This window comes from Chlorocebus sabaeus, chromosome 14, assembly GCF_047675955.1.
Source record: "Chlorocebus sabaeus isolate Y175 chromosome 14, mChlSab1.0.hap1, whole genome shotgun sequence".
NCBI lineage: Eukaryota > Metazoa > Chordata > Mammalia > Primates > Cercopithecidae > Chlorocebus > Chlorocebus sabaeus.
In genome coordinates this window covers 98,727,492-98,742,523 of record NC_132917.1, presented here as the reverse complement: position 1 = coordinate 98,742,523, position 15,032 = coordinate 98,727,492, and the positions used below count along the sequence as shown (strand labels likewise).

Genomic DNA, 15,032 nt, shown 5'->3' with positions numbered 1-15,032 from the left:
GCAGCGCAGAGCACGGAGGATCGTCCAGGCGCCGGAGAAGAAGCCAAACCTCCCAGCGCCCCGCAACTCCGCCCCTGCCCCGCCCACGCAACGCGGCGGCTGCGCGGCGAGGCCGCCTCGTCTCCACGTGATCGCCGTCACCGCCTCCGCGAAGCGGAAGCGGCCATCATAAGTCCTGGCAGCTGGACCCGGGCCTGCCTCCCTCCTTCTCCTGCACCCGGCAGCGGTGACGGGTTGGGGTTGTTCTGTCCTAGTTCTGTCTGGCCGGGAAGCCGCTGGCCTCCGAGAGCGGGACGAGGACGTGGCGCCCAGGGGCTCCGGGGCAGACAGGCTGACCGGCGGACCGCCCAGGTGTCGGCACGACGTGGGCGGTGCCCAGGGCCGCGCCCCGCCCCTCGCAAGCCAGCGCTCAGGGCCCGCGGCCCGTGCCCGTTTCTAGTATGGCCGCCCGCCGTGCCTGACCCGCGGCCTCTCCGCTCCGACTCCTTGTAGGCGATGCCCAGGCCAAGACCGTGACTGACACTCTCGCTCACACGCACGCACGGACCCAGGCCCACGCCCGGAGCCCAAGCCCTGGGCTCGGAACCGTTGTCGTCCCCGGCGCCGCGGCCAGAGCCCGGACCACGGCTTCCGCGCCGCCGCCGCCTCGCCGAGAAGGGCCGCGCCGGACCTCGAGCGCGGCGGCCCCCGGCCGGCAGGGATGGGGAAGCGGGCGGGAGGAGGAGCAGCTGGAGCCACCACCGCCGCCGTCTCCACGTCCGCCGGCGCCGGGCTGGAACCCGCAGCCGGCCGTAGCGGGGGCCCGCGGAGCGCGGCAGCCGGCCTGGTAGGAGCGCTGCACCTGGTGATGACCCTCGTAGTGGCCGCGGCGCGGGCCGAGAAGGAAGGTGGGTGTCCCCCAGCGGCGTCCCTGCGGCGGGGCTGTCACGCCGCTCTCGCGGAGGCCGGGCGGGCTGGGCCGGGAGGAAGGGCCGCGGCCGGGGCTCCGGCGCGAAGTTGGGCGGTCGGGTACCGTCCCGAGCCGGGACCTCGCAGCGCCCGCCGCTTGGAGTGGCCCGAGCTCTCCGTGATTCCTTCCCCTGCCTTCCCCCCCGTCTCCTGTCACTGCCATTTCAAAACTTCCTGAGTTCTCGTACGTTCTTGCCACTTGGCCCGCTAGGTAGGAGGGGCATATTTTTTGGCTTTATTTTGGCTAATAGGTACATTTTAGGACGCTTCTGTTTTCTTGGTTGCGGTTGGTTGCGTGCAGACAGAGCTTACTTTAAAATGTGGTAAAAAATAGCGAGAGGCAGCTTACAAAATTTCAGTTTGAGTTTGTTCAGACATTTCTTCGAGGGGAATCTTGATCCTGTAGCTTCCTCCTTTAATGTCTCTTTGCGGTATTGATGACTCTTTATTGTTAGACGTAAATACAATTCCATTTAACTCTTTAGTAAGCTTTTGAAAGCCTGCTTGCGTTTCTTATTTTAAAATACGTAATTCGGTGCCTTTGTCTTTGATGTGAAAGCCTTTAAAAATAAATGTGAAGTTGCCAGCTTGCAAGCCCTTACAGTTAATTTACGGTTAAGGGCTGGCCCGTACTTAAAAAAACTCTCATTAGTATTGTGCCGCTGCAAAACGGGTACTTGGACAGGGTCAAAAATTATTTTGTAATCTTGAAGACCAAATCAGTGTAATTTCATCTACACTGCCTCTTTTTGAGCCAAGGGACATGTGAATGGTCACAGCCTTCATGAAGAATTTACTAAGTGAATAGTTTAAAAAAAAAAAAAAAACTAAGCAAAACTTGTTAGTTTAGCATTGCACATGAAACTGCTCGTACAAGAAAACAATTTCTTGCCACGGTAACTTTAGAGTTAACGTCCTACTTTCTGACTGAAGTCACTTGCTTTTTATTGTTATTGAAGGTAAAAGCAAATACAAACTAAATTAGTAAAGTGTAAATGTGCTTCAGGATACTGTTTCTTTTTTTTTTTGTCCACATTACATTCCCTTATTTAACTCCCTAAGCAACCTTAGTCTGGGTTAACATTGGTGGAAATTATTCAAAGAATTGCCGTCTATAGAAAGGATTAACTGATGGAAGCAAAATTATTTCCAGAATAAAATATTGCCGGTTTAGGACTAGTCAGGCCTGGGGTTGTCATAATACATCACTGGCCACAGTGCAGTTCGTTGAGTGTTCTTCTGTGTGATCGTGGCACCTAGCATTTTGGCATGTAGTGGGTGTTCAGTGAACCCAAAATAGTGCAGTAATTTAATGGACATGTTTTGGGTGGGACTTCAGGTAGAGCTTGGTGGGCATTGTGTCCTTGCTTTTCTGTTCTTTTGCTTACCTTGCACGGTGCCGAACACTGGCGCTTAGCATTTGAGTGGATGACTGTCTTCATGCGCCCTTAGCACAGGGAAATGAAATAATGATTGAATCTAGTGAAGCATTAAGTTTGTATTTTCCTTCTACTGCTGCTTATTTTTCCAACAGCCATTTTATATGCTAATAAAAACTTTACTCTGGGTAAAGTTAAGTAAACAAATTTTTTGTTGGAGAACTGTCAGCCTAAAATATATTCGCTAATTTCTCATTTGCATAGTTTATACATGTTCGTGCACCTCTCTGATATCCATAGATGTGTGTAAGGATTGGATGAGGAGAATACTTGCCCGGGTGTTAAGTTCGTATTAAAGGAGTGGTTGAATCTGCCAGTGGTCCTGGGTGAATCAGATATCCTTTGTGGCCCATGCTTATCTGTATGAACAATGTGTGTGTGCAGAGTTATCCAAGATATTAATGGGGGTGATACTAATATAGACCATAGGCGTCTACCCATCATAAACAGATCTGGTTCTAATCAAATATTCTGTGAAGGTATCTCCAGAAATGGCTTCTACTTTAAAACTGATCACATTCCAGTGTTGTTTCTAAGTAAGGGAAAAGCAATTTATTTTCTCACGTGATTGTGACACTGTGAGTTTGGCATCTGATGAGGCACAAATACAATATTTGTCCTACAAGGTACTGTTGAGTTTTTCAGCAAGTCTGGGCGGATTTCTGAAGATGGCTGAGTTCCGTTTCTCCATTCACACCCGGAGGAATTTTTTCTCTGTTGAAGTAGTATAAACTAGTTTAAAATTTCCAAGATAAGCTCTACCTGCAGTTTTAATGATGATTCTGCAGGTATTTTGTATGTTTGTATTTTTTTTCCTTCATTCCTGTATGATTTCACTGCAGAATCTTTGAAAGACAATAACAGTCATTGTCCTGAAGAAAAGCTGCAGAAGTAAATTACCTAATGTAGTTTTTCATGTTTGGACTTGATGTTGGTTTTTTTGAGTCAGAAGCATGGACCATTGCTTGTCTTAGCATCCTGTATGTCTTAACTGAGCTATGGGAGTGTGCTATCACTAGTCCAGAGGAAAGGTACCTTTGAGACAGTTTTGGCTGTGATGTAAAGTTTGTAAGGACTTTGAAAGAGTTTTCAGAGTCCACTACAGAGTGATAAGTTTCAGAGTAATCACTACAAATAACTAGTTCTAGATTGGTGGCAAGATGTTTTCTTGAGGCTAATATATAGATATTGAGAATAGCAAAAATGTGTGTGAGTTGTGAAAATATATTTTTGAAATATGTAGTGAAAATACATGTGTGTGTATATATATTAAATGTATAATTTTAGTATTTTGAATTATAAAGCAGCCTGTTGTGACTGGCAAATAAGACCTTTTTTAAAAAAGCATCATATATCATGTAATGTAATTTCATTGTGAAGTGGGTTTTTGGAGGGCATTTAATTTATTAAAGCAATTATTAAATGAGAAGCTATAGTTTATCTAGTAAATATAAATTCAAATACATTTTCAAGAATGAGTGTTTCAATCTATGACAATTTAAATTTCATTGTCGCTTGTTTTATTCATTGGCTATTAAATGGCAGGGTAACATTTGACAGCCTTTATTAGGACTTTTAAAATTTTTTGCCAGTGTACTGTAGTTTCAGGCACAAATTTTGGTTTTAAGCTGTCTTTGTGACGTAGGTGCAAAACGCAGTGCGAAGTATTTACAAAGCGTATGAAAAAAGTGGGTAGGACTAAAGACCGCAAGAAAACAGATAAGAATCTAATAGTTTTCCAAGGGTAGCCAAATTGACTAGGAGTGTTATTTACTTTTTCTTAACCAAATTATTTTTTACCTACTTATTACTCGATAATGTTAAAATGTTTGAAAGTGGTTTTCTTAAGAGTGAGATGTGTTCACCCTTTGTATGGGGTAGAGTGGGTTGCTTTTAATTTAGGGCCTAGTCAAGAGAGTATTATTGAGTAAGTACTTCACTAATGAACTTTTGTAGCCTACTTTTACTAAAGGCTGTCGCCTGACGGAGCATTGGAGTTTTGTAGTTGGAAAAGTTTGTCCTCTTTTCCTCTTACACCATTTTCCTCCTCTGTCTCATTCTTACAGTGAATCCTCATAGACATCTGCCAAAAAGATTGCTTTGGGAGTAGATGTAAACTCATCTAATTGTTACCATCCAGAGTAGCAATAAGCCAAATTACTCTTGGAGGAAATTAAAATCTTTGCTAGGTGCTTGATACATTAGGTGTTCTTTCTCTTGCCTGTGTGTGACTCAAGCGCTCTGATTGGCCTTGCCAGACCAAGAGGCCCTTTTCCTACAGCTGAATTTTTCGCCACTGTCTCTTGTAAGCAGCATCTGGTCTTGTTTTGGTGACTCTGTACTTCTAGGTTCTGGTTGTGCCCTCCTGTCGGTTGTGCTCTCCAATTGCCTGTTGGTTGTCTTCCTCCGTGTGTGTGTCTAGCTGTTGGTGCACACTGCATATGTCCAGGGCAGAATTACCTTGCGCCACCTCCAGTTTTCAGCTTTTTGTTAATGCTGTGTTGATTCTGCCTGCCCCATTGGATTCTGTTTTGACCCTTTACCAAGTGGCATCAGTGCCTGTTACATCCTCTGTTGATCAGCTGTCCACTGCCTTTAGCCTGGGGCACTGCAGCAGCCTCTCTCCTACCACCTTCCCGTTTCTGTTCAGTCCTGCATGCGCCCTCTGAATTTGTGGTGTCTTTGTTACTCATTCATCGTTCATTTTGATGCTTAATTGTGTACTGCCTTGTTTAGCTACTTAAATGATTTCAAGGGTGTCAGTTCTGCACCTAGGCTGGAATTTCTGTAGGGCAGAGCCTTTGTCGACATCTGTAGTACATACATAGCAAGCATTCAGTTTTGAATGGAAGTTTGCCTAAACTTTCATTGTAATATAATTTCATTGTGAAGTGGGTTTTTGGAAGGCATTTAACTTATTATAAATGAGAAGCTACAGTTTATGTATTTAATAAATATAAATATAAAGTTTGAATAAATTTTCGAGAATGATTGTTTCAACCTATTGACAATTCAAATTTCTTTGTCGCATGTTTTATTAATTGGTAATTAAATGGCAGGGTAATGTTTGACAGCCTGTATTAGGCCTTTTAAAATCTTTTGCCAGTGTACTATAGTTTCATGCACAAAGTTTTGTTTTAAGCTGTATTTGTGACGCAGGTGCAAAACAGTACAAAAATATTTACAGAGCATATGAAAAAGTGCACGGGACTTTTTGTACCTGAGAACCTAGGTTGAGAGTCAGAAGTACAGGTAAAACTCAGTTCTGGTGCAGATGTCATGAGGAAGTCTGCTATAACAGGACATTGAGTAACACCAGTTTTTTCTTCCCCACATGTTGCTTTTCCTTGTAACTAAAAGGATTTGTATACACTTATGTAAACCATCACTTTTATAACTTTTGGATTTTAAGATTTTCAGATTTTCATAAAACTCTAATCTATAGATCATGAAACTGAGGCTTAGAGAGGTTAAGCCCAGAGTGATAGGTCTGGTAATTAGCGGAGCCAGGATTCCATCCTGAGACATCTGTCTCTTGAGCCAAACTAACCCCAAATGAGCACTTCAGGAATTCGATTTTGTTATATTGTACCAACTGCAAAAAGAACAGACTTGACAGTTCATGCAAAACCCATGTATTAGTATTCAAGTAAAATATACTTTCTTTTTTAAAAAAAAAAGATCCCAGCCACAAGCTTTCGTATCACTTTCTGTTGACTTGTTAACAGTTTAAGTAATCACAGGCCATTCTGGATCATGAAGGTTCTCAAAAGGAAACCAGTGAGTGGATAATACAGGGAAATGAGTATTTGGTATTGGAAGCTACTGTCTCTTTGTTGTTGATGACTTAGATACCTGGTTGTGTTGCTAAATATTAAGCAATATTGCCTTCTGTAGATACTGCCTAGCTCCAGATTGGTGTGATGAGTTAGTCTAGACTTGTGGAATGTTCTCAGAAGCTGGCCCTGGATTAAAAGGAACTGGAGGTAATGCAAACACTGGCAGTAGCATTTGCCTTGGCAGGGAGAAATCTCTCGCAGACTTCCATTAGCGGTCCGAGGGCTCCAGAAGAAGTTCATTTCTGGTGCTTTGTTCTTATTAGGGCATTTTAGAATTAGGTGGTCATTAGTTCTCATCTGTAGTTCCAAATCTGTTTTTTGTTTGTTTTTTGTTTTTGTTTTTTTTCATTCCCATGTGATTACTTTTAAAACCACAGATGGAAGGTTTCTAGAAAGCCTTTGCCATTTGCCTGATTGATTTTGTTGCATACAACTCTGCCATTTTAGGGCAGAGGTTTGAGGTTTAAGAGGATCTTTTAGATGGTCAGTCATGATGGAGTATGAAACCTATGTTTTATTTTCTAGGAACTTTGTGGTTAACAAAAACATAACAAACTACTTAACCATTTTTATATGTACAGTTGAATAGTGTTAAGTATATTCACATTGTTGTGTAGCAGATCTTCAGAACTTCATGTAAAACTGGAACTCTGTACCCATTAAACGACTTCCTAGCTCTCTCTCTACCCTTAACCCCCACCCCCAGGCTCCTGGTAACCACCATTCTACTTTCTATGTTTATGAATTTGACTAGTTTAGATACTCCATGTGAGTAGAATAATGCAGGATTTGTGACCTGCTTATTTTAGTTAGCATAATATCTGTAAGGTTAATCCATGTTGTAGGATGTGACAGTTCCTTCCTTTTTAAGGTTGAATGATATTCTGTTGTATGGATATACCACATTTTGTTTATCCATTCATCCATCCATGGACACTAGGCTTGCTCCCACCTCTTGGCTTTTGTGACTAGTGCTGTGACGTTAGGTATGCGAATATCTCTTCAAGACCCTGGTTTCAACTGTTTTGCATATCTACCCAGAAGAGAGATTTCTGGATCATGTGATAGTTCTATATTTAATTCCTTAAGCAACCACCACATTTCCATAGTGATTACATAATCTTACAATCCCATGAATGATGCACAAGGATTCCAGTTTCTCCATGCCTTTGCCAACAGTCGTTAGTTTTTGTTTTGTTTTGTTTTGATAGTGGTGTGAGGTGCTATCTCATTGTGGTATTGATTTGCATTTTTGTAATGATTAATGATATTGAGCATCTTTCCATATCCTTCTTGGGCATTTGTATATCTCCTTTGGAGAAATGTCTATTCAAGTCCTTTGACCACGTTATATTCAGGTTTTGTTGTTGTTGTTGTTATAGGAGTTACTTACATATTCTGGATATTAACCCCTTATCAGATGATTTGCAACTATGTTCTCTTATTTGGCCGGTTGCCTTTTCACTCGATCATATTCTTTGAACAAAAGTTTTTGTTTGATATAGTTACTTTTGCTTTTGGTGTCATATTCAAGATATCGTTGCCAAATCCAGTGTCATGAACTTTTTCCCTATGCTTTCTCCTAGGCATTTTATAGTTTTGGGTCTTAATGTTTCAGTCTTTAACCCATTTTGAGTTAACTTTTATTTATGGTGTAAGATAAAGGGTGCAACTCTATTCTTTTGCATGTGGATATCCAGTTTCTCCAGTTCCATTTGTTGAAGAGGCTGTCCTTTCTTCACTGAGTAGTCTTTGTGTGCTTGTATGAAAATTAATTGGCTATACATGTAGGGGTTTATTTCTGGACACTATATTCTATTTAATTGCTCTGTCTGTCTTTATGCCAGTACCACACTATTTTGAATACTATAGCTTTGTAATATGTTTTGAAATGAGGAAATGTGAGACCTCTGTCTTCTTCCTTTTCAAGATTATTTTGGCTATTTGAGGTCCCATGAGGCTCTGTGTGAATTTCAGGATATACTTTTCTACTTCCCTTGGGATTTTGGGATTTTGATGGGGATTATGTTGAACCTATAGATCACATTGGGTAATATTGATACCTTAACAGTATTCTAACCCATAGACATGGGATATCTTTCCATTTATTTGTGTCTAATTTTTCAGCAGTGTTTTGTAATTTTCAGTGTACAAATCTTTCACTTCCTTGGTTAGGTTTATTCCTAAGTATTTTATTCTTTTTGATGTCATTGTAAATAAAACATGCATTTTTGAACTAATGATTTGGAATTTTTCTTTTTGACTTAGTCTGTTGGCTTTAAATATTTAAAGATTTAATATTTTCGTGAGTTTCTATTTGCATTTGAATTTTTTATTTTCTGTTATTTTTAAACTTCAGGCAACTCTGTCACTTTTTTTTTTTAATGGTTTCTGCTTTTCTCATGCCCTAAAATCTCTAGAGATTATATATTCACCAATATTTTATGTCCATGCTTCCATCTTTAAATGCAAATCTCTATTTCTTCAGTCCGTTGGCATCAGGTAGGGAATGTGTCCTCAAATCATTAGTCAATTGCCTTAACATCACTTACTGAATTATATACAGTATTTCCTTTCATTCAAGTTCTGTTATGTACTGGGATCTATTTCTTGATTTTTTTTCCCCCCTGGGTATTTTTTTTTTCTCATATATATGTCTCTGTATTTGTACATTTCTGTTTTAACTTTATTTTAGGTAATACAGCTTATTTATACATTTCATTAGCTGGCTTGGCAGGTCATCCCCTCTCCCTAAGTGATTATTCTTCAACAAGCAGTTTCTTATCAATCTTGTTTTTATTCCCTATGAATCCTCAAATCATTTTGTAAAGAAAATTTTAAATTGCTATTTGCTTTTTGGTTACAGTTACATTAAAATGTTAGATAAATTTGGAATGTGACATCTTTACAGGGTTTTCCATTTTGTTTTTCTCCTCTGTATATATATTGTATTTGGTAAAACTGTATGAAATTATGAAATTATAATTTTTGTCAGTCCAACATAATTGAATAACAACTTAATCTAATATTAGTAAGTTTTTACGCATTTTTGCATTCGCTAGAGCTTCAGAACAATGTTAAATAAGAGTGATGAAAAAGCAGGCATCCTTGTGTGTTTGTGTTTTGTTTTGTTTTTTTTTTAAGAGAAAAATACCTTAAGTGTTTCATTGTGTAATATGATTGGGGTAGTTGGTTGAAGTTAGATGCTCTTAAATTTCTTGTATTTTTAAAGAGTTTTAGTTTTAAGAGTTTTTAGGAATAGGTACTATATTTTATCCCATGCAGTTATTTTATGGCCTTTTTACCTTAAGCTGTAGAAGCAGTCCTCTTAACTCAGCTGCACTGAACTCTCTTGGTGAATTTATACCCATGTCAGTTTTCCCTCTAGTAAACTCGTCCAGGGATACCCATTGGACTTGGGCTGCCTGCAGCTGCCAGGCTACACTCACATACTTGCACATTTGCTCCCTTTAGTTAATGTGCCTATTTTTATATTGTGGTTTTGTTTTTTACCAAAACTCTTCTTAAAAAGCTATTATATCGATATAATCCCTCATGAGTATTGATGTATCAATATATAGTAATTATTATAGTAATATATTATATATAACATATGTTAATCCCTCATGAATACATTAATGCCCTCCCTAGGGGAATGGGGGAACTAAGTTCTCACATTTAATTTCCAAGAGAGTTCACCTGAGACTTGGTATTAAAATGAGCCTGTCACCATCCCCCTTGCCGCCATGTGATCTGCACACTCCTTTGCCTTCTAGGAGTGGAAGCAGCCTGAGGTCCTCAGCAGAAGCAGATGCTGGTACCACACTTCCTGTACAGCCTGCAGAACCATGAGTCACGTAAACCTCTTTTCTTTATAAATTACCCAGCCTCCAGTATTCCTTGAAAGCCACACAAATGGACTGAGACATCAGTTTGCTCTCAATGTGATAGTTTTAAAAAATACCAACAAAACTTTTTATGGAGTTAGAAAAGTTGCTGTTAAATTTTCTGTGAAAAAATGAAAATGTAGAAATACTGGGAAAATTCTGGAAAACAAAAGTTATGAGGAATGACTAGCACAAGCAGTTATTAAAACCTGCTCTTAAACTATTATGTAATTGGTATAATTAGAATAAAGTACTGGTATATAAATAGTCAAATTAATGGAATAGAATAGAAATTCTAGTAATAGACCTAAGTATATGTGGTTTATGTTAAGCTGCTTTTCTTCTGGGAGTCTGGAATTTTGGTATGTGTTAGGTAGAGGGGTACCACGTGGCTAGCCCCAAGTAAAAACCTTGGAACTCTGTGTTAGTTTCCTATTGTACCTGTAGCAAATTATCACAAGTTGAGTGGGTTAAAACACAAGTCTATTCTCTTATTCCAAAGGGCAGAAAGTCAGGGTGTGTGGCTGATTGCCACAGTTACTGCTTGAGACCATCATTACAGCAGTTACTACTGGAGACCATCATTCCAAGACTGAACGAAGGGACGAACATAGAAATGAAAAAAGACAAAAGAAACTGTTTTAAGGAAAGGCAAATGGGGAGAAGAGAGCTCCCTGCTTCTAGTGAGCAAAGGCAGACCCCTTGAGCTTCTACAGCCCTTTTGTATTTATGGGGTAACAAGAGCGAGGAGGAGGAGGTAACCATTGGCCAGCGGCTTAATTGATCACAGGTTCATATTGTTACTAACAGGCTTCAGTTATGTCTAATCATAAGAAACATTTGTGCAGCCTCCAACATCTCCTTTTTGTTAAATTAGTTGAGCCAGACAATTAATTACAGGTTGTGCAGCCCTTAGTGGCACCTAGACAGGGACTTGAAGGAACTATCAGGAACAAAAAGGGACCTGAAGAGAACTGAAGAGACCCGAAGAGACCTGAAAAACTAGTTCAGGCCATGACGGGAACAGGGGCTCGGGCATGCCTCATTGTACCCTCCTCCCTTTGGAATTCGGGCGGCATTGTAGCTGACTGTCACTGCTACTAGAGACTGTCATTACAGCATTACTGTTACTGTCTGAGACCGTTATTATGAGACTGAACGAAGGGACGAACGTAGAAATGATTTTTTTAAAAAAAAGGAATTTTTAAGGAAAGGCTAGCATGGGGAAGAAGAGAGAAGAAAAGAATAAAAGGGCTCCCTGCTTCTGGTGAGCAAAGGCAGCCCCTGAGCTTCTACAGCCCTTTCGTATTTATTGGGTAACAAGAGCAAGGAGGTAGAGGTAACAACTGGTTGGCTGCTTAATTGATCACAGGTTCATATTATTACTAACAGACATCAGATGGACCTAATCACAAACATTTGTGTGGCCTCCAACAAGGGTGTTGGGGCTGTGCTCTTTCTGTAGGCTTCAGGGGAGAATCTTTTTCCTTGTCTTTTTTAGCTTCTAGAGGCTTCCTGAATTTCTTGGTTCATGGCCTCTGACATCACTTCACCCTTTTCCTAATCCGACCATCTTGCTCCCATCCTCATATCACCTTCTGTTCCTCTGAGTGTCGTTATTAATATATTCGGCCCATCTGGCTAATCTGGGATAATCTCCCCATCTCAAAATCCTTAATTTAATCACATCTACAAAATTCCTTTTGCCGTGTAAGGTAACATTCGTAGCTTCCTGGGATTAGGACATGAACATTTTGGGGAGTCATCATTCAGCCTACCACAGACATTGAGTTTCTGATGAGCTTTCTAAAAGCACAAACAACAAAAGGGGAGAAAATAAAGTAGACATCAAAATTTGAAAGTTTTGTGCTTTAAAAGGCCCTATAAAGAAAGCGAAAAGACAACCCACAGAATGGGAGAAAAATTTTCGCAAATCATGTATCTGATAAAGGGATGTGTATCTAGAATGTATAAAGAACTCTTATAACCTCAGTAAAAACAGACAACTCAAAAAATGGGCAGGGGATCTGAATAGGCATTTCTCCAAATAAAGATACACAATAAGCATACGAAAAGATGCTCTACATCATTAGCTATCAGTGAAATACAAATGAAAACCAAAATGAGATACCATTTCACACTCACCAGTATGGCTGCAATCAAAAAGATGGATAATAGATGTTGGCAAGGGTGAGGAGACATTGGAACGTCTTGTGACTTTATGGGTAACGTAAGATGGTGTAGCTGCTTTGGAAAACAGTTTGGCAGGTCCTGAAAATACACAGTTACTGTGTGACCCACAGTTATGCTCCTTAGTATATACTCCAAAGAAATGAGAACACAAAAACTTGCATATAAAAACTCGTGCCAGAACATCCATAGCAGCGTTATTTATAATAGCCAGAAAGTAGAAACAACGGAAATGTTTGAAGAATGGATCAAATGGAATATTATTCAGCCATAGAAATGAGTGATGTATTATTTTGAATGCACGTGACAACACAGGTGAACCTTGAAAACATTGTAATAAGTGAACAGAGCCACTCCCAAAAGACCATATAGGACCATAGAAGCCATTTATATGAAATGTCCAGAATAGGCAAATCCACAGAGACAAAATAGATACATGATTGTCTAGAACCGTGGAGGGCAGTGTAGGGAGGGACTGGTGAACATTCTTGTGTGAGTCTTTGTATGCACATGTGTTTTATTTTCTCTCAGGTAGGTACCTATGAGTGGAATGTCTGGATCATGTGGTAGTTGTATGTTTAAGAAACTGCTCACCTGTTTTCCAAAGCGGCTGTACCATTTTATATTCCCATCAGAAGTGTATGAGAGTTCCATTTCCTCCATATGCTTGCCAGTGCTTGGTATGGTCAGTCCTTTACATTTTAGCCATCTTCACCGGTGTGTAGCGGCACAGGCATTTCTCATTTTATTGCACTTTGCCTCCTTCACAGCCAATATGCTGTTTACAAATGGAAGGTTTGTGGCGGTCCTGCCTCACACAAATCTATTAGCACCATTTTTCCAATAGCATATGCTCACTTCCTGTTTTTGTGTCACAGTTTGGTAAGTCTCATAATATTTCAGGCTTTTTCACTATTGTATCTGTTACAGTAATCTGCAATCAGTGATTTTTGGTGTGATTGTGTAATTGTTTTGGGATGCCCACAAACCACACCCGTATGACACTGCAGACTTAACCGATAAATGCCTGTGTTCTGACTGCTCCGACTGGCTGTTCCCCCAATTCTCCCCCCTCCTCAGGCCGCCCTGTTCTCTGAGACAACAATATTGAAATTAGGACAGTTGCTTAGTGAGGACGGCATGTCAAAGCTGAGACATGCTAAAAGCTAGGCCTCTCGCAGCAGACAGTTAACCAAATTGTGAATGCAGAGGAGAAGTTCTTTAAGGAAGTTTTTTAAGGTGCTACTCTGGTGAACAAATGAATGATAAGAAAGCAAAACAGCTTTATTGCTGGTAGGAGAAAGCTTTAGTCTTCAGGATAGAAGGTCAGACCAGCCACAAGCATTCTATTAAGTCAAAGTTTAATCCAGAGCAAGGCCCTGTCTTCTCTTCAGTTCTGTAAAGACTGAGAGAAGAGAGGAAGCTGCAGAAGAACAGTTGGAAGCCAGTAGAAGTTGTTTCATGAGGCTTAAGGAAAGGCTTCATCAGGTAAAGTGCAAGGTGAAGTGGTTGAGTGCTGATGCACAAGTTGCAGCAAGTTATCCAGAAGATCTGGCTGAGATCATTGATAAACGTGGCCACATTAAACAACAGATTTCCCATGTAGATGAAACAACCTTCTTTTGGAAGATGCCATCTTGGTCTTTCATGGCTAGAGAGGAGAAGTCAGTGCCTAGCTTCAAAGCTTCGAAGGACAGGCTGACTCTCTTGTTAGGAAGTAGTGAAGCTGGAGACTTTTAAGTTGAAGCCAGTGCTCATCTGTCATGCTGAAAATTCTAGGGACCTTAAGAATTATGCTAAATCTACTCTGCCTGTGCTTTATAACTGGAGCAACAAAGCCTGAATGACAACACATCTGTTTATAACATGGTTTACTGAATATTTTAAGTCCACTGTTGAGACCTACTGCTCAGAAAAAATATTACTTTCCAAATATTACTACTTGTTGACAAGGCAACTGGTCACCCAGGAGCACTGATGGAGATGTACAAGGAGCTGCACGTTGTTTTCATGCCTGCTAACACAGCATCCATTGTGCAGCCAAGGATCAAGGAGTAATTTCAACTTTCATGTCTTATTTTAAAAATACATTTCTTAAGGCTATAGCTGCCACAGAGAGCGAGTCCTCAGCTGGATCTGGGCAAAGACCATTGAAAACCTCCTGGAAGGGATTCACCATTCTAGATGCCATTAAGAATATCTGTGATTCATAGGAGGAGGTCAAAATGTCAACAGAAGTTTGGAAGAAGTTGCTTCCAACCCTCGTGGATGACTTTGAGGAGTTCGAGATGTCAGTAGAGAAAGTGACTGCAGATACGGTGGAAATAGCAAGAGAACTAGGATTAGAAGTGGAGCTTGGGCTGGGTATGGTGGCTTATGCCTCTAATCCTAGCACTTTAGGAGGCCTAGGCGGAAGGAATATGGAGTCCAGGAGTTCAAGAACCTCCTGAGCACTGTGGCAAAACCCTGTCTTTACAAGAACTACAAAAAGCTAGGTGTGGTGGCTCTCACCTGCTGTCCCAGCCACTCAGGAGGCTGTGGTGGGAGGATCGTTAGAGCCCAGGAAGGCGAGGCTGCAGGAAGCTTTCCAGCCTGGGCAACAGAGTGGCATCCTGAAGATGTAACCGAATTGCTGCAGTGTTATGATAAAACTTGAACAAATGAGGAGTTACTTCTTTTAGATAAAAGGAAGTGGTTTCTTGAGATGAAATCTGCTCCTGGTGAAGATG

At 40.8% G+C, this 15,032-nt stretch overlaps 1 protein-coding gene across 2 annotated transcripts in view; it reads left to right on the top strand.

Moving 5' to 3' along the window:
• The first annotated feature begins 414 nt into the window (after positions 1-414).
• The window catches only part of TMEM131 (transmembrane protein 131), a 247,746-nt gene continuing 233,128 nt past the window's right edge, over positions 415-15,032 (top strand). The window contains exon 1 of one of the 2 annotated variants that reach the window (XM_008008079.3): positions 415-887. In XM_008008079.3, coding sequence (XP_008006270.1) covers positions 701-887 — 187 coding nt within the window. In that variant the 5' untranslated portion in view covers positions 415-700. The remainder of the gene's footprint in view (positions 888-15,032) is intronic. The other variant, XM_008008080.3, reaches the window with a different exon arrangement.